At 28.3% G+C, this 19,023-nt stretch overlaps 1 protein-coding gene across 1 annotated transcript; it reads right to left on the reverse strand.

The window, feature by feature from the left end:
- Positions 1-11,101: 11,101 nt before the first annotated feature.
- LOC113387890 (THO complex subunit 6-like) lies at positions 11,102-16,826 on the reverse strand. Its single transcript, XM_026625280.1, has 5 exons — positions 16,668-16,826; positions 16,374-16,595; positions 14,688-14,852; positions 14,204-14,366; positions 11,102-11,608 (listed from the first exon to the last, which is right to left on the reverse strand). Exons 1-5 carry the CDS (start codon positions 16,769-16,771, stop codon positions 11,288-11,290), a joined length of 975 nt encoding a protein of 324 aa, XP_026481065.1. The 5' UTR covers positions 16,772-16,826; the 3' UTR covers positions 11,102-11,287.
- Between the last annotated feature and the right edge of the window lie 2,197 nt (positions 16,827-19,023).

The raw sequence follows: 19,023 nt of genomic DNA on the forward strand, positions 1-19,023 counted from the left end.
AATACGCGTATTTATTTTTCACCTGAAGTTTTTTGAAAAAATTCAAACATTTTCACAAAAAATAAAAAAATTACAATTTTTTCTCGTAACTAAAAATACACGTGATGTTTGGTGGGGAAATGGGGTTGATATTGAACATTACAACATATGAGCATTGGGGAGGGGGGTCAAAAATCCTTAAAAAATCGATCATGTGATTAATGGATGCCTCCTTAGAATGTTTCTTCACAGGGTGAACTCTATAAGTATGCATTACAATTAATTACAAAGAAACGGCCTTGCTGATCTTTACCAAAAACTAATCAGGGCGATTCCCAACTATAATATCTTTTTCGAATACTTTTCGAATTTTCAAAATCGGTTCGGCATTTTTTGATAAAACGTGACCGAAAAATGTTGCCCTTATATGCTAATCATAAAAAAATGGCTCCACTGATTGTCTTACAAAACTAATTACCAACAATACTTATCGAGTTTCATCATAAGGCTTTAAAAAATTTAAAATCGGTGCAGTAATTTCTGAGCAAATATGTACACATTTCTACGCAAATATGTACACATCACACACAAACTCTTTCTAATGATGCAGAATTTTTTGAAACGTCGAAAATGCATTAAATTTGCAAATCAGATTATCTGACGAAAACATAAATTTCTCCTTCAATTAGAATTTAAAAATCTAATAAGCCAATTCAAGGTACAATAACTATTCATCAATTTTCAAAGATCGAAGTGTTCAAAGTTAAACTTGTAGAGATAAAAACTAGCTTTGCAGAAGCTTTGAATAATTTGAATAATTTTGTCTGAAATGATTTAAGACAAGAACAAACTGCCGCCAAGATATATTTATATATTTGGAATAAGTATTTGTTGAAAGAAATAGATCAAAAATATATATATCATGTACACTAAATTTAAGCCTACCTCAAATAAGCCTTTCTTGTAATAATCACTGGACATAGATGCAATAAAAACCTGTAACAAATAAAAATATACATTTATTATAAAATAACAACCTTTTTAAATTAAACTAATACAGATAAAATCCATCTACTATCTAAAACTACTTTTATAACAATATGTTATAAACATAGAACTGCATTTTTACCAATATAAAACTCATCATAAAGTTCTCAGGGTTTCAAAGTTTGTTTCACAATCTCGTATGAGATATTAACAATTACATAAACTATTGAAACGTTGTCTAACGTAATGTTTTCTAAAGAAATTAAGTAATTATATGGCTGGACAGAACTTTCCATGAGTTCTTCTCGTTCTTTACTAAAGTTTGTTATATATGTTATATAAATAATTCTAATAAATGTTCTTAAATCCAATTAAATGTTATCAATAAATGTCCTATATTTTAAAATCGAATGTTGTATTAAAACTAAACTGATAAACTATCCTTAAACCTACCTCAAATTAGCCACTTTTATTAAAATCCTTTAAGTTACCGAATATAGATACACCTGTAACAAAAGAAAATATACATTAATTTTATTATAAAATAACACTCGATGAATGATAATACTGCTTGAATAATGCTATTAATTAGACATGTTATTAACTTTGATATAGTTAATATATAAAGCAACAGAGATCATTTATGGGAAATAATAATAATAACAGGTAGAACCATGGTAGAACATAGAAAAACCTAAAAATAAGTTTAGGAGTAAGTGTAGTTACATACGTGTATTTTATTGTTTATATATGATAATTTTCATATAGATTAGAGAATGAAGTATTGAGAACTATTTGTAATTATATTTGATAGTAATTACATATTTTAAAAGCTTGCAATTCTTATCTTTTGTAGGGAATGCAACAACGGTATAACGTCCAAATTTTTGACCAGTAATAATACCAGCATTCATCCTAAAATATGGGTGTTATCGGTATTGAATTATTGAAACGTTGGAAACAGGTTTTACCAATTACATTTTTCAAATGTGTCCAATGGCCAAAAATCACTAATTGATTTAAAATCATACACAGTCCATTCCGAAGAAGTGTTTCTATTAATTTCTAAAATCATTGATTCATTACCGATTTTATTAGCGATTTTTAAAATGTGAAGTTTAATGATTGAAGAAACAGCAGCTAGATTTTCCAATTTTCCAAAAAAAAACTATACCAATTTGATGAAAAAATTCCAAATTTGGCAGGAGTTCAAAAGCAAAACGGGATGTTATAGGTGCTTTATCCACTTATCAACAACTTCTAAAAGAAAGTGGAAGAAACTTGCAAACTATATTATATGCCCTTTTGACAAAAAGGCAAAAAACAGCTGACACACAATGGATTGGGTGGTTCGACTGAATTTGAATTTTATTTGTCTTTAATACACTTATATTAGTTTTGAAGAATTTTTGTATGAAATAAGCTTTTAGTTTTGTTTTTATTAGAAATGAACACAGTTATTGAATTCACAATATAGCCAATTATAATTGACTATATTGTGATTGGTTAGATAATTGGTTAGTTAATTATCTAACCCTATCATTAACGTTTTAAGATAGCCCCTTTCAGGGCTTTCTTAAAAAAAATCAAAAAACTCAATATTTCCAAATCACAACTGTGAGGAGAAATATTTCAATCACAGTGTCGTGTCCGAAATAAAGGCATTGATTTCATTGAAATTCCTTTGTTCAGACAAAATTCAACCTTTCATTAGCAAAATTTTCTAATCGTAAGTTAAACTGCAAATGATGATAAAGCAGCCACCTATTTATTTCTTAATTTAGAAAATAAATGAATACTCTTGAAGTTTCTCAAAAACATTCATGAACACGTATCCTTTTGTAATGGGTTTAATTAAAAATGCTTAATTTGTGACATCAACTAGGACAGTTTACAAATCCTAACAAGGCCTCAGGAAAGTTTAACGGATTGTTCGAGGTTTTGTAATTTCATTTAAAGCACGTGCGTCGAGTCTTCCTACAAAGGGATCAAAGAGATTTATTGAACCGCGAGGAATTCAATTAAAATAATAATGTAGAGTACATTCTTTATAACAACGAACTTAATGTACTATATGTAAAATATAATTATTTAGCAAATAATAATATATCTAGTGGTGCATGGCATCGTGCCTTAAGGCAAATTGCTGGAACTTTCCATACCGAAAACTAAATTATTAAAGAAAACTTGGCAAAACTTTGAAATAATTTGATTTTTGAGAAATTTTAAAATTTTTGAAAAAAATCGACTTTTTTGAAAAAATTGATTTATTATGAATTCAAATCGGTTGATCCGTGTTCGCAAAATCGTCGACGAAAATTTGTATCCGCAGACACACACACATACATCAATTTTTTCTAAGGTATACCAAAATGTTCAGAAATCTCTGAAACAAAAATTTTCATTTTAGTTTTTTTTTTACGATTACCTTAACTTACCCTACGGGGTGTTAATAATATAATAAATAAAATAATATTTAACATATTATATCCAAAATGAAATGTAAATTGTAGAGTACAATTTAATAATATTACAAGTTCGTAAAAAATATATTTTACCAAAAAGAAAAATTTTACATAGTATGACTCACAAAAAGTTTCATTTATTAAAAACCTATTTGGGTCTAAAACAAATTAGGGGCACAGCGATGTTTTGACTCACCCCTAATATACATATCATATTTATATGGTTTATTTTTACGAATATTTCAATGTGAACTGACAAAATATCAATTACAAAGCAAGAGAATACCAGTTTCACAATTTATGTACTTATCATCATAACAACAAAAGACATTTATATAAAGTCAAGATGCACTTATGATTGTTGTCATGAAATGGTATTTTATAATAATCTATTACATTTTCTCATCTTCCGCAAGTCATATGCATTTCCTCGTTTAAACTTGCGATAGCAAAATATTTTCCTTTTTTCTTTACTCCTACGAATTACAATTATTCCTCTTACTTTTTACCATATTTTAAGATTTAAAACATGTTTCCATATGATTCAAATTACGGATCCATCTTTGAAATTATTCACCTTTTTATATTACAAATTGGCTGGGCCTCTAAAATATCATTTAAGATTTTCATAGTATTCAAGTTACCTTTTCAGATTAAATGTTACCTTGATCTCTAAAATATGAAAAAAGTATTTTCGAAACTTTCCTCAGAATCACAATATTTCTTATAATTTTCACTATATTCCAAGAACTTGCAAGCATTTATTTTCAGCTTTCAAGTCACTGATTAGTCATCGTTAGAATTTGTTTAACTTTGTTAGTTTTCATCTTATTCCCCAAAATCGCAATATTTCTTTTACTTTTCATCATATTTCAAGACCTTGCAAGTATTTGTTCTGAGATTTTTAAAGGTTTAAGTAACTGATCAATCATAGTTAGAAATTGTATAACTTTATTAAAATATATAACTATTATATAAAACTTTGTTATTCCTCCTTCTTTCGGCCTGGTCCCTGAAGTATAATAAAACTTTTTTCAAAGCAAATCTTGATTAAGATTTGAAATAAAATGAAATACCAAGATACCGAGGCTATTTTTTGATATGGGACCATGATGAAATATTTATGTTCATTGTACCCTCTATCTGGCTACGATTTTCTGTTATCTTCTATATTAAATATAGATATAAAATTTTCATACGTGCCAATCAATGGCAACATATTTATAGTCAGTTTATTACATCGTCTAGGGTGAGCTCCCTAAAAATTAAATCTAGATAAAAAAAATATTTTCATCGAGACTGCTCGAAAGCAGAAGCAAGTTCGGGAATAATATAATCCCTAAACATACTAGTATTTTTTCTTTTATAGATAAATGTACAGTTGAGCCCCGATAAAACGATTCCTGCAATTTGAAACATTATGTTCTTATCCCGCATAATACACTATCTTGCTTAATACACGTTTTTGGACTGGTCTCTCTGTAATCGTCTGAACTGTAAGGGTTTTACAGTATTTATCCTTCAAATTGATCAGCATTTTGCTGCTCCACCTCATCATTGATAATGACGATAGTGTATATGATTTCTATACACTTGGTTGTGCTTTTAAATTCAAATTTAATTAGTTCATAGTTCCAAAATTCATTTTGAATATACAACATATTGCACAACAATTTGTAAATTAAATTAGGCATTTTGCCACCAAATGTCTGATGTTAAATATATGATTTTTAGTGGACTAATCTACCTTTAAAACAGAGATTTTGTTTTAATGTTGCAAATTACGTCAATTTTTTCTTATACAATCTTTTATTAGTATGTTTCAAATTGCTTTAAGACAGTGTTTTTCCAAGATGTAGGTAGGTTGTTCCTAAGAAGACATGCTGCTATTTTCATAACTATCTGTTTTTTTGAATACAGATCAAAATGTTGAACTGGTATAAAAAATGAATTAATACATAATTGTTTTTATGTATAATTTTCCATAAAATTGTAGCCTGTTAATTAGTTTATAATAGCAGTTATGAAATTTAATTGTTTGAGAAATTAAGGAGCAAGATTGTTCCTAAGAAGACACGTCGCTATTTTCAAAAATATCTACTTTTTTAATACAAACCAAAATGTTGAATTGGTATAAAATATTAATTAATACATAATTGTAATTTATGCATAATTTTCCATGAAATTGTAGCCTGTTAAATGGTTTATAATAGCAGTTATAAAATAGAATTCTTTGAGAAATTAAGAAGCAACATTTTAAAAAAAAAACAGGAAAACCTCTGCTTTAAGATATACTTTTTTGACTCCACGAGTATAAATTGCCTTCGAAAATTAAAAAATACAATTTTTCATTTATTTTTGGTATGCGATTTTGGAGTCATAGATGACTAACATGCCATCTGCGGGTCACAAAATTCTATTTCAAAATGTATGCCGTTTGTTTGGTCACTTATTTACACGCATGTGTGTTAATACCCGTTTATGCTCGTACACAAAGCATTGTGTTAGGGTACATTGAATTCATTAAAGCTCGTAATTTGTCAAGGTTCGTGAACGCAACTAGGGTTAACTTACGCGTACAGTAACCTACATCAAAAGTGAACTATGAGTTGGGGTGCATTTTGCATGATTCCCTTACTGCTCGATGTAGAAAAATATGCGGAATTCTAAATTGCTTGTCATGTCATGCAAATTAACATCTCGAATGAATTTCAACTGCACTTTTGCCCCGAGCGTCTCCTAAGGCATTTATCAAGAGGGTGAACTCAGCAAGACGCCCTCTTACATAAAATCGAATACCTGAGCAGAACGTAGACCGTAGAATTTTCACAACTTAGGGACTTTCTTAATAAAACTATGTATATATATATATATATATATTATATATATATATATATTATATATATATATATACTAGCTGACCCAGCAAACGATGTTTAGCTAAATAAGGTATATTTTAAACCATTTCTAGAGAATCAAAAATATTAATACTTTAAGTGCATAAGGATGTGTTGTTTGAATGCTGTATACAATTAGGTATTATAAAAACAATAAACCCCATTAGTTTGTCTATATTTTGTTAATACAATCAAACTCGAAGATTTATACACTTTCTATAGAAAATATGGTATAATCCAATCCTAGTCTTTTTTGGTCTTTCGACTTATTGATTACGTCTAAATATAAAAGAACTTATTATTATTGAAGTAAAACTTCTCACATTGAAGTAAAACTTCGAACAAAGTTTCGTTTTTGAACGTTCTATAATGGGGAAAAATATTGCAGATTATATTATTCTAGAACATGTCTTAAATTGCCTGAAATTCTTGTCAGTTGTTTGAAAACAATGTAAATTGTTTGAAGATGTTGTAGATTGTTTGAAATTGTTGTAGATTGTCTGAAAATATTGTAAAATGCCTAAATATCAATTTCTTTCCCTTCATATTTCCATTTCCATATTACGAACTTTCACTTCTCTCGCACTATTATTTTTATATATATTTTGAAACATTCTAATTGTAATTGAACAATAAAAAAAATAAAAGTAACAATGCAAAAATAAATATAAAACGATGGACGTACTTAATTTTTTAAATAAAAATAATCGGGACCTACTTTTCTCGAACTTGCGCGAAGTACCTAAAATTGTTGATGATATTGTATTTAGTTTAAATCCACTTATTCATTGGTTACTTTTATTCACTTGTACTTTTAATCAATAAATTGATATATTGATAATTATCATTTACTGATGTGCTTGAGAATAAAGTCCTGAATTCATAATGTTAGATCATTATGAAAATCCTTTGATGATTTGATTTCATTCTCCTAATTCAAAGTATAATAATCATCATATTATCGTGTAGTTATAATTAACTTCCCGAAGGAGAAGTTTATGTTTTCATCAAAAAATCCGAATTGCTAATTTTATGTTTTCTCGACGTTTCAAGCCATTCTGAATCGAATGAGACCAAATTTGGAAAAAGTATGTGTGTGTGTGCGTGTATGTGAACATATTTTTTGCCGTAAATCGGAGTTTTCTCGAAAACGGCTGGACCGATTTCAAAAATTTAAAAGCCATTCGATGTACCTCGATGAGGACTATTGTTTGTCAATTTTGTGCGACGATCGGCCAAGCCGTTTCTTTATAAATAGCAGAAAAGTGAAAAATTTTTCGTCTACGTTTTAGCCCGCAATTCTGAATCGATTTTGAAAATTCAAAAACCGTTCGAAAGGTATTGGTTGGGAATCGTGCTGATTAGTTTTTGGTAGAGATCGGCCGGGCCGTTTTCTTGTAATAAAGTTTTTTTAAAAAAAAATCGACGATTTTTTTGATTATTTTTTTGACGGTAGATACCATAGTCTTCTAGATCATACTAAAATATTACGGCCCTACGACAACTGGTTCAGCTTTAAAAAAATGTCACAGTTTGCAAAAATTGGTATCGTTTTTTTGGCATTTGTCAAAATTTGACGTTTTCTCAAAAACGCCTGAACCGATTTTAAAAATTTAAAAGCCATTTGATGTATTTCGGTGAGGACTATCGTTTGTCAGTTTTGTGCGACGATCTGCCAAGACGTTTCTTTGTAATTTGGAAGAAAGTGTTATAAACATTAAACGAAAGGGTAAAGCGTCTACATTTAAGCTCATGCTACCGAACCGATTTTAAAAAATCAAAAACTGTTCGAAAGATATTAGTTGGGAATGGTACTGATTAATTTTAGGTGAAAATCTACCGAGCCGTTTTCTTGTAATTAACTGTTGAAAAAAAGTGTTAAACTTTCGTCGACATTTAAGCTCATCCTACCGAACCGATTTTAAAAAATCAAAAACTGTTCGAAAGATATTAGTTGGGAATAATACTGATTAATTTTAGGTGAAAATCTACCGAGCCGTTTTCTTGTAATGAACTGTTAAAAAAAAATTTAAGCCGATTTTCATGGAACTTTTTTTGGCGAGATACATCATGGTCATATATACATCATAGAACTTACTGTAATAATACGGCAAGTAGTTTAATTTTAAAAATTCGTCAAACTTTGCTAAAATTATTATAGTTTTTTTTAAGGTAGGATTGATGAAGTATATTATTTACACATTTTTTTGATTAAGTTGATTATTTACACATATCGGGAAGATCATGTAACTTTCCTCAAGGCTAAATACCAAACCAACTAGTTACTTTTTACTTTATTCTAGCTTTCTGAGACGGTTAAATTGAATAATCAATATGAATGATAATTAACGAAGATAAACTTTCTTTTGCAGAATGATTTAATCACACCATGAAGCCTTTGATAGTGTCAATCTTAATATTTGGCTATTTATCTGTAACACAACCGATGGATGGGCTTTTATACAGTAAGTATACATACAAATATTAATATATATATATATATATATATATATATATATATATATATATATACAAAACTACTAATTATTACAATTCCATTTAATAGAATATAATACAAACATACCGGACTTGAATGTCATAAAACAATTAAAAAAGCCCATTGGAAAAGACATTCGCCTTTCATGCCAAATTGCAGGAGCTTTCAAAAATATGAAAATTCAGTGGAAATTCAAGGTTGGGACATAAATCATAAATGATATAATTTTGTGTAAAACGATATAATTTTCAATATTTTTTTATAGCAATGTGGTGATTATTTCCAAAGTAATTGTAAACATACAATCGACTGGGCACTTGTAATGGATGATGATTATATAATCATAGGAAGAGAAAACAATGAAACAGTAGATACTTTTTTTAAACTAATGAAATATGAATATTATAAACATTATTGATACATTCAACTAATTGTTTGCTTACAGATATCTAAAAGAGTCTTCTGCAATGAACCATGCATAACATTGAATATAGTGAATTTGCAGATGAATGATTCTGGTTTGTATCAATGTTCGGCACTTCATGAAGATACTGACACAATTCAAAAGATGAAAGTGTATGAATTAGTCCCAGTTGGTATATTACATTTACTAAATTATAATTCTTCAGGTCTGTAAGAAATTTGTTTACAACACAGATTTTTTTTAGATTTTGATCAGAATCCACCACAGATTATAGGGATTCCACCAAATAAAATGACAATTTACACAGATGAAAAGGTAACTGATATTAGAATAGCTAATAATGTTACTAGTCCATGATAATTTTAAAATTTGTTTCTTAGTTTAATTTTCCATCAAAGATAAACAATTTGTTCCATCATTGCTTTTATGGAGATTCTGATGTGATTAATGGCAAATTAACAGTACTGCATATCAATACCAATTTTCAATGTATCATGTACATCAATGATTTCTTCAAAATGATTTAATTATGATAGAATAATATTGAAAGTTAAAAGTTCCTTCTTGAAACTGATTGAATTCCTGACATCAATATTTTTATCCAACAGGCAGAACTACAATGTAAATTTAGAAGCAAACATTTAACAACAATTTGGTGGCTGAAGTACTCAATTAAATCAGACGATAATACATTGGCCAATGATGAGTTTGAGGCAAGTATAATTAATGAAGAATTCCCAAAAACTCTAATTATAAATTTTAATAGTTTTCAATTATAAATAATCAGATGCTTAGATAATAACTAAAGTATTGATTTTAGTATTAGAAATGTATTATCCTTAATATTTCTCAGTTAAATTTATAGATTTAACAGTCCAGAGTTACTAAGTACTTTAGCATTCTAATTCAAAATAAACTACTAGATGTAATATATAGATTTGCTCTAGATTATTATCTAGTTGAATAAGATAAATATGTTTTTTTTATTTTAGGTATGCAACTCAACGGAAGCAGTATTAATAAATAATAATACTTATATAAGTAAATTTGTTGTTCCTCACGCTACGCTGCTGGATAAAGGGCTGTATGAATGTTTAGCCATTAATTATTTTGGATATACACATAAATCCACCTATTTGAATGTGGTCAATAAATCTGTCCCAATTTTTCGGGTATGACTCTGCTCAATATTTATTGTTCTAATTCCACTTTACTTTTTGTTATATCATTATTTATTTGGATTTGTAGCTCATATCCAAATTCATATTATGTAAAGAATTTCTATAGTCATTGTTTAAAAGCCTTATGAACAAGTTTATACAAAGGCAAGATTGTATTCAATAAATATTTATTAATAAAAATTTAAAAAATGAAGTTTTGTACAGAAATATAAATAAATGAATTGTCAACAATTTGTCAAAGAAGTTTGATTTTGAAGATACCTATACATTATCATAATAAAACTTGAATGTTAAGAAATGAAAACTTTTTTGTGATAAAATTAGTTTGGAATTTGTCAGTAATTTCCATACTCATAAAAAACACTTTCCATATTTTTAATTTCTTCATTTAAAATTTTTCATATTAATTTACCCTACAAAAGTATAATTTTTAAACTTGTGTTATCAAATTATAAAAGCTTTTGCACCAAATAATATTAATTTAGCTCATATTTGGTAGTCAGCAAATATTCATTGATTCATGATGTGTTTTTAATAAATATTTAATCATAAATGCAAATTATTCCTAAAATCCCCTAGTAAAGCTATTATAGCGCCTAACGTATGACTTCAATTTGTTTTGCATGTTTGAAATAAAGAAGAAATATTGAGATATATTTAAAATGGGCATAATTTCACAATCTTTTCAGCCAATAAATATTATACTAAATGCCTTCCTTCTATGATAAAAAATAATTTATATAAATTAGAAATCATTCATAATAATTATCAATCATGGTAAAATATTATCTACTACTAAGTATAAAATGAAGGTACTTTAATATTTAAAGAGTATTTACATTAGGCACAGTTTTCTTTTATTTGAAAGCTATCACTTGATCTTTATAGCTGAAACTGGTAGATATGTCTAAGATATTACTAGATCCTGCAATCGACATAACTTTCTTTGGAATATTTCTGTGTACCACACTGTATACAGCTGTTGGTGTTGTTGCAATATCACTCAGAAGAGTTCCATCATATGTCATTTGGTATACATGTCCAGAACCACCAGCGGCTAATATGTGGTCATCAACAAAACTCGTTACATGTATTCCACAATTAGGTAAATCGTATACAGTTGACATTTCTAAAGATCTTAAATGCCAGAGGGAGAGTTTTGGTCCGCCGCCACACACCTCAAATATTAAATGAAATTAATGTTGAAAACTTTTAAAAATAAACAAATGGTTAAAATAACTAGATTCAAATACCATGCGTGGCATAATGCATTTTTGCACACCTCTTCTAAATTTGCAACCAATTCCTTATAAACCATTTCTATCTTTCCCAAAAATAATTTTCAAAAATTGTATATGTATGTGTATACCATGGTACCCCAACATACGAGTTTAATTCATTCTGTAACTACGTTCGTATGTCGAATCGCTCGTATCACGAAGCAATTTTATTTTTTTCAAAGAAATTGAACTGCCATGAATTCGTTCCAGCAGATTGGTTTTTGTTAAGTTTTTTGTATATAAAAATATATTTACTATTTATTAACTTAATTATTGTTTTTTCTTGTTCATTCCTGAAAATTTGGAAATGAGTTAAACATGTTTGGTTGAACAACTCCCATGAACAAACTGTTGCAACTTTCCAGGGTGATTTTTATCATTTGGAGTTTAAAAAGCTGCTTTTAAATTATTGCAAGGTCCTTGTCATAAAGTACATATCTGTAATGTGTTCAGTTCATATATCCTCACTATCCTCATATTAATCAGCAATTACACGCTTCAAATCAAAAGACATGTACCTTTCCGTTGGAATGGTAAATAAATAATATGTTGTATAAGGTTGTTCGAAAAGTCACTTCTTTTTATTACCACCAGAATTTAACCATATTTTTTTGAATTTTTTGAACCTAACATCACTTAAGCCCTATAGTTAGTATATGATATAAACACTTACATATGTAAAAAAAAATCTTTACAAATTACATGCAGTAGTTTTTGGATAGTGCCACTTTGAATGAGGAAAAAATTGAGAAGCATTTTCGGCTTATTTTACTCTTTTGCTGTAGAAAAGGTAAAAATACTGTGTGAGTCAAAATGAAATTGATCGATGTGTATAGAAATGGCGTGTTGAAAGTAGGACAGTGCCAAAATTGCTTTGCTGAATTTCATTCCTGGTATTTTGATGTAGAAGATGCACCAAGTCCAAGAAGTACGGTTGAAGCTGATAAAGACGCGAAAAAGGCATTAGCAAACTGTCAATTAACAATACATGAGAACCCATTGAGTTACAAATTATCGAATTTAACATTTCATGGCCTACATGAAATTGCCCATGAAACAAAAAAACCCTGCTCAAAACAGGTGCAAAGCTAAAATTTGCCAGAAAAGGGCGATGCTGATGTTTGGTAAGATTTTAAAAGAGTTGTTCACTTTTCAGTATTTCCAGGATAACATAACGGTTAATTTAGGTGCCTTATGTCATCAGCTGGATAAACTAAATCTAGATAAGGAATATATTATCCCACAAGCTAGGTATAGTACTGCATCAGGATGATGCATGACCTCACATAAGTTTGGTCAATCGCCAAAAGCTTTTGTAGCTTGAATGGAACCCAATGACACATTCAGCATATTGACTAGACCTGCCGTCATTGGATCATTATTTGTTCCGGTCATTATTTGTTCCTGGTTTCCGGTCTTTTTAGGCGGTAAAACCTTTACCTCAAATGAGGAGGTCAAAAAGCACTTTAACCAGTTTTTTGCCAATAATGACCAACAAATTTGATCTTAGAATTATGCTAATACCAGAAATATGACAAAAGATGTTCAATCAAAACTGCCAATACATAAAATCTATAAAAAACGAAGTTACTTTCCAAACAACCCAATATATGTCCAAAAAATAAAAACATGAACTCAGCTTATTTGAAATGGCTAACTTTATAATAATTTACTATAATAATTTTTTTTTTTTTATTAACTCTTTTATTTACAACTGTCCAGTAAAGGACATTCAGTAAATTTAATGAATTTACAATAGTCATGTTGGAAAAAAAACAACTCGGTAGTTGACTATCATAAAATAGTGAAAAATGTTTCTATGGTAAAAAAATCATTGCTTTTTTGCCATTAACATTTTTTTAGAAAACTGTTACTCGCTCAAAGCTTCTGGTATGTCGCTATTAAGTTAAGGTACCACTGTATTTATATATATATATATATATATATATATATATATATATATATATTCGCAAACAAAACATATCTTTATGAACCATACATAAAATAAAGCCTACACATTGTTTTAGAATGTTCATTATATGATCAGGGCATTAATTATGGCATAAAATTGCATGATATAAATATTTGGTATAATAAAATTTCTGAAAATGTTTTATTACATATATGGATATAGATTTGTTAATATAAAAACAAGTCGAAAACAAAATTTTGACTGTATGTCACTGGAACAGGGTATTTGCACCAATTAATATACACTATACTACAAGCACTACACAATTGGACAAGCGGATATAGCAAAGTCAATAGCAATATATATATATATATATATATATATATATATATATATATATATAATTGAAAAATTGAACAGGCGCAGTTAACTACAAAAACTGAAGATTGATTTAGTGATCACACTTAATAATTATTAAATATATACTGCAATATGTATAGAAAAAATATATAGAAGTACAACTTTGTACAATACTCATATGCAAAACAAAATTGAAAATAAATTTTAATTAAAATACATACCAGCCAATCTTGATTTATAGTAACACAACCAACCCACTTGCCAATTTTAGGTCTCTGAAGTTTTTCTTCTTTATATGGTGCCAATTCATTTGTGAAACTTTGTTGATTCAAGTCCCACATTTTAACCGTACCATCTTCACTTGCTGATGCAATCTGGGATGAGCTAAGAAAAAATTAACTTTATTCTATTATTTTATTTTATTATACGATACCTATCTTAAATAAACCAATTAAAATATTTAAGCTATTCTAAAAGAATAAGCAAAATTTTATATATAAAAGTATAAAAATACACTTTAAAAATACATAATCATAATCACCAATGACTTGATTTTGAAACAGATAAAATACATGAAAAATTAATTTCTTTTTCAACCTGGCCCTGGGGAGTTTTCTGGTAAATGAGTTTGGGTAATCAAAGTGATCTTTTTTATTGTTATTAACTATTACATAAAATAAAATTAAAATCAAATTCCTCACTTACTCTCCTTCAATCCAATGTAAATAATCTTTGTGTCCTTCAAATTTTCGAACTAATGAGCCATCTTCTAGTGTGTACAAGTACATGATGCCATCGCTACACCCAGCAAGAATTCTTTCATTAATTGAATCATACCATATTGTATTAACATCAGTACTCACATTATTCCTAGAACAAGAAATCAAATATATGTAATTTTATTAAAAACTGGCACATTATATACAGTTTTAAAAATATATTGTTAAGCATAATTGTTAAATTATTTTTCCAATAGAGCTAGGTTATTTAAGAGGGTATTCTAGTGTAAAGAATTTTAGGTCATTTTTAAATCATCATTAAAAAGGCAATCAATTTTTTACTATTATTTTTTTTATAATTTGTTCATCAAGGTTACAAGGTTATAGAAAAAAATTAAAACAAAAAAAAGTTGATTAAAATTAAAAATTAAAAATTAGCAGCGTTTGAAGTGAGAGGTTTCAAAAAATGAGACCAGCAACTGAGCTTGCAATCGTCCTAGTAATCCGAAATAAAAAAAGATTTGATCATCAAAAAGATTATTCATCTAGATTTCTAGAATGATGTTACTATGGTATACTATGGATTGAGTTATAGTAGAACTCCAATTATCCGAACTCCAATTATCCGAACTCCAATTATCCGAATCGCCGATTATCCGAATCACTTTCAGAAAAAAAATTGTCCAAAAAAAGTCTAAGTGCGCTATTATTCTTCCACCAGCAAAGCCAGTGTAGGCACATTGTTTGTTTTGATTTGACGGAGATGTTTGCAAATCAATGATTTTTATTTCTAAACTTGTACATAAGTACATTTTATTTATATTTAAAACATGTGAAAATGTCATGTTTCTTTCATTTAATTCAATAAAAAAATAGTGCAATATCAAAACGTAACTTTTTTTCTCTCCAATGGCAATTTTAAAAACAAACTCCGATTATCCGAATATTTGATTATCCGAATGGGTCCCGGTGCCCATTAATTCTGATAATTGGAGTTCTACTGTAGTTAACTTTTTGACAAAATGTTTAAAAAAAAGACCATTGTCTTACCACTTTCTTGAGATTCTCGATTTTTTTAAAAATAGTAGAAATTCAAATTTGGGGATGAGGCTAATAAGTACTAGGGAGAAGTCTATAAAGAAGATTCTCTGAAAATTTCAAGTGAATCGTCCCTGTAGAGCTCAAAAAATCATGTACATTTTAGAAAATCATGTACAGTTTAGAAGAAAAAACGCTTTTAAAGTTTAGCAAAAGGAAGCAAACAGAAGAAGGTTATCTTGGTCAAATACATCTTTTCTAGAATATAATTTGAATTGAAAGAAACCTCTCGTGCATATATTCTTGAATAGTTATTCTTAAGTCATTCTTCCTAGCGTAATAATTGTTTATTATTAAGTGCAATAATTGTTTAATATTAAGTGCAATTAAATTAAAACAAAATCTTTGGAACAATTGAATGATTTAGTAATTCTATAATATTTACTACAATTAAAACAAAAACTTTGAAATTCACTGGATTATTTAATTGCAGCTTATGATTAATTGGTACTGAAATTATTTTAATTTTTATTTAAGAGACAAAAAAAAGCAAAACCATGATTTGAAAAATCGTACTACTTACATGATGTATAATTTCTTATAAAACATTACTCAATATAATTATTTATATTACCTATTCGATGAAGTTTTTATCGTCCAAGCTGGTTTTGTAACATTAGAAGACAAGAGGGATTTGAAATTCCACCCAAATATTTCATTCACAGAGCCTGCGACTAGAAAGGTGTTTGTCATAACCAGGCTCCAAACAGGAAAGTTAGCACTTGCTGAAAAATTACAGACTGGCTTCTGTATTTCTGATGTAATAGCATCTGTAGGATTTAATACATTATCTAGACTGAAAGGAAAAACTTAATTAATAAATGATGTAAACATAACCTTAAAAAAAAGAGTTAAATAAATTACTTACTCAAAAATTGATATATCACCATATAAATTACCAGTAATTAGATATTTTCCACAATTCGAAAAACATTGACTTAAAACTGTGTTGTAAAACAATTTATTAACCATTTTGCCGGTAACCAACAATTTTATCTTATATCAAAGAATTTTTGACAGTATAACAACAAGACTTGCGTGCCAAGACTTTCAGCAAGACTTTAAACTTTTTATTTTCGAAATATGTAGATTTCGAAAATATATTGATTATTATAATCACAAACTACATAGCCATTTATAACAAATTGAGGTTAACTAGATTGTGAAAACAAACACGAAACGAACGTCAAGATTTAAATGAAACAAACGACTGAACGGCCATTCCGATATTTGTGTACATATACATGAATATTATAAATATATGTGTTTATTGTTTGTTGTCCATTGTTTTTTTGTTTAAAATATTAATATTTTTATGCATACAAATTTGTATGCATACACCCGAAGACGAGTCAAAAAAAGTCTCGAAACGTTCGCGAAATGTTTTTTATTGAAATAATTAGATGAATCTAATGGTGCATCCCCATTGCACGAATGCGCACGAATCCAGGCGAATCCTGTTCGCAACTTGCTCGTGTTTGCTTTTGTTTGCAATGCGCACATTGCGAATAGATTCGTCGTACGGATTCGTGCAATAGTGACGAGCTTTTTTACTGACTTCAAAATATTAATAGAACCACACATGAACACATCGTATTCTAATATTGTCTAGGAATATAACGGTTCAACCAGACAACTCATTGTGACTGTATATAGTTTATAAAGTTACCTTCATATCAGGGGCGTAACTACCCTAGACAATATCCTAGACAATATATTAGAATAGATGTATTCTTATATATAGTGACAATATAATAATGGTAAGCACCTCTGTATCAGCCGTATCAAAAATACAAGCGCAAGCAGAAAGCAAAACAACAATTTTTCAAAAAAATTAATAATTTAAACGTAGTTTGCATTTCCTTTTTCCATTTTTGTAAGGAGGTGAATATATGGAATCATTTGTGAAAAATTCAGAAAATTAGATAGATAAATAATAAGAATGATAAATAAATATTCATTTAATTTCATATATTTTTACATTTTGCAAAAAAAAAATTCTTCTTATTTTAAGTTAAGTATAAACTATAGTGGTGCATGGCATCATGCCTTAAGACAAATTGCTGGAACTTTCCGTACTAAGATTTAAAATTTTCGTACTAAAATTTAAATGATTCAATTTTCATTTAGAACTACAAAAAAAAAATCGATTTTTGAAATTTTGAAATTTTTCAAGACTTTTTGAAAAATTTGATTTTTCTTTGAAATATTTTGGAAATTTAAATTTTTTTCAAAACAATCTCTGTACGTTAGCTACGTAGAAACAAAATACCGAAGCGCGTGAGCGCCCCGTTGCAGTCTAACGGATAAGTATTGGTACGGAACCCGTAGAAGTGAACAAAAATTGTTATTATTAAAATATATGATAAAACATGTGATAATTTGATGTGTATATGTCTATAAATCATTTTTGTCCGCCAAATGGCTTTTTTCACGTTTTTTATTGGATCTCCAAAACCACTGGACCTGCCTTTCCAAAAATTCAAACAGTTCTTCGTTTAGTCAATATAAATAAAATGTTTTTTGAATTATTCAAATCGGACGTTTCTCTCAAAAACTGAATTACGGCTTTTGGTTCTTTTTGCGCCGTATCTTCGAAACGGCCAGACCTGCCTTTGCTAAAAACTAATCAGCATGTCTCCTTATCAATACGAACCGAATGTTCTCGAAATCGTCGACACACACACACATACATCCATTTTTTCTAAGGTATGCCAAAATGTTCAAAAACTTTTAAACCTAAAGATATATAAAAATTTTCATTTTCGATTTGTTTGCGATTACTATAACTTACCACTCTACGGGAAGTTAATAATACAATATATATTATTATAATATAAATATAAGTTATGCAAACAATAATGTGACTTCATAGAATCATTTTAAAATGCTTGATGAAAACATATTACACCAATTTATGAATATGAATTTAATTATCAACACATAGTGCAAATTATGAGAATCTTTTGTGCAAAGTCTGAGTAGAATTAAATGTAAAATCTATGAATATAATTTTATCACAAATTATAACATATAAAAACACAAAATTAATTAATCACAGAATTACATCTGTAAAGAGTTGAGATTATAGAGTATCAGTGATTTTACTGATTATAATGATCAACCTTATCTTTGGTTCCAAGAAAAACAAAATGTATAAAATAATCCATATATTTAAGTTACTGAATGTTTCATACAGATGTTTACATTATCATGATGTTTAT

This window comes from Ctenocephalides felis, unplaced genomic scaffold, assembly GCF_003426905.1.
Source record: "Ctenocephalides felis isolate EL2017-DRISC unplaced genomic scaffold, ASM342690v1 CF-g0.4_SCAFFOLD_03572, whole genome shotgun sequence".
In the NCBI taxonomy this organism is placed as follows: domain Eukaryota; kingdom Metazoa; phylum Arthropoda; class Insecta; order Siphonaptera; family Pulicidae; genus Ctenocephalides; species Ctenocephalides felis.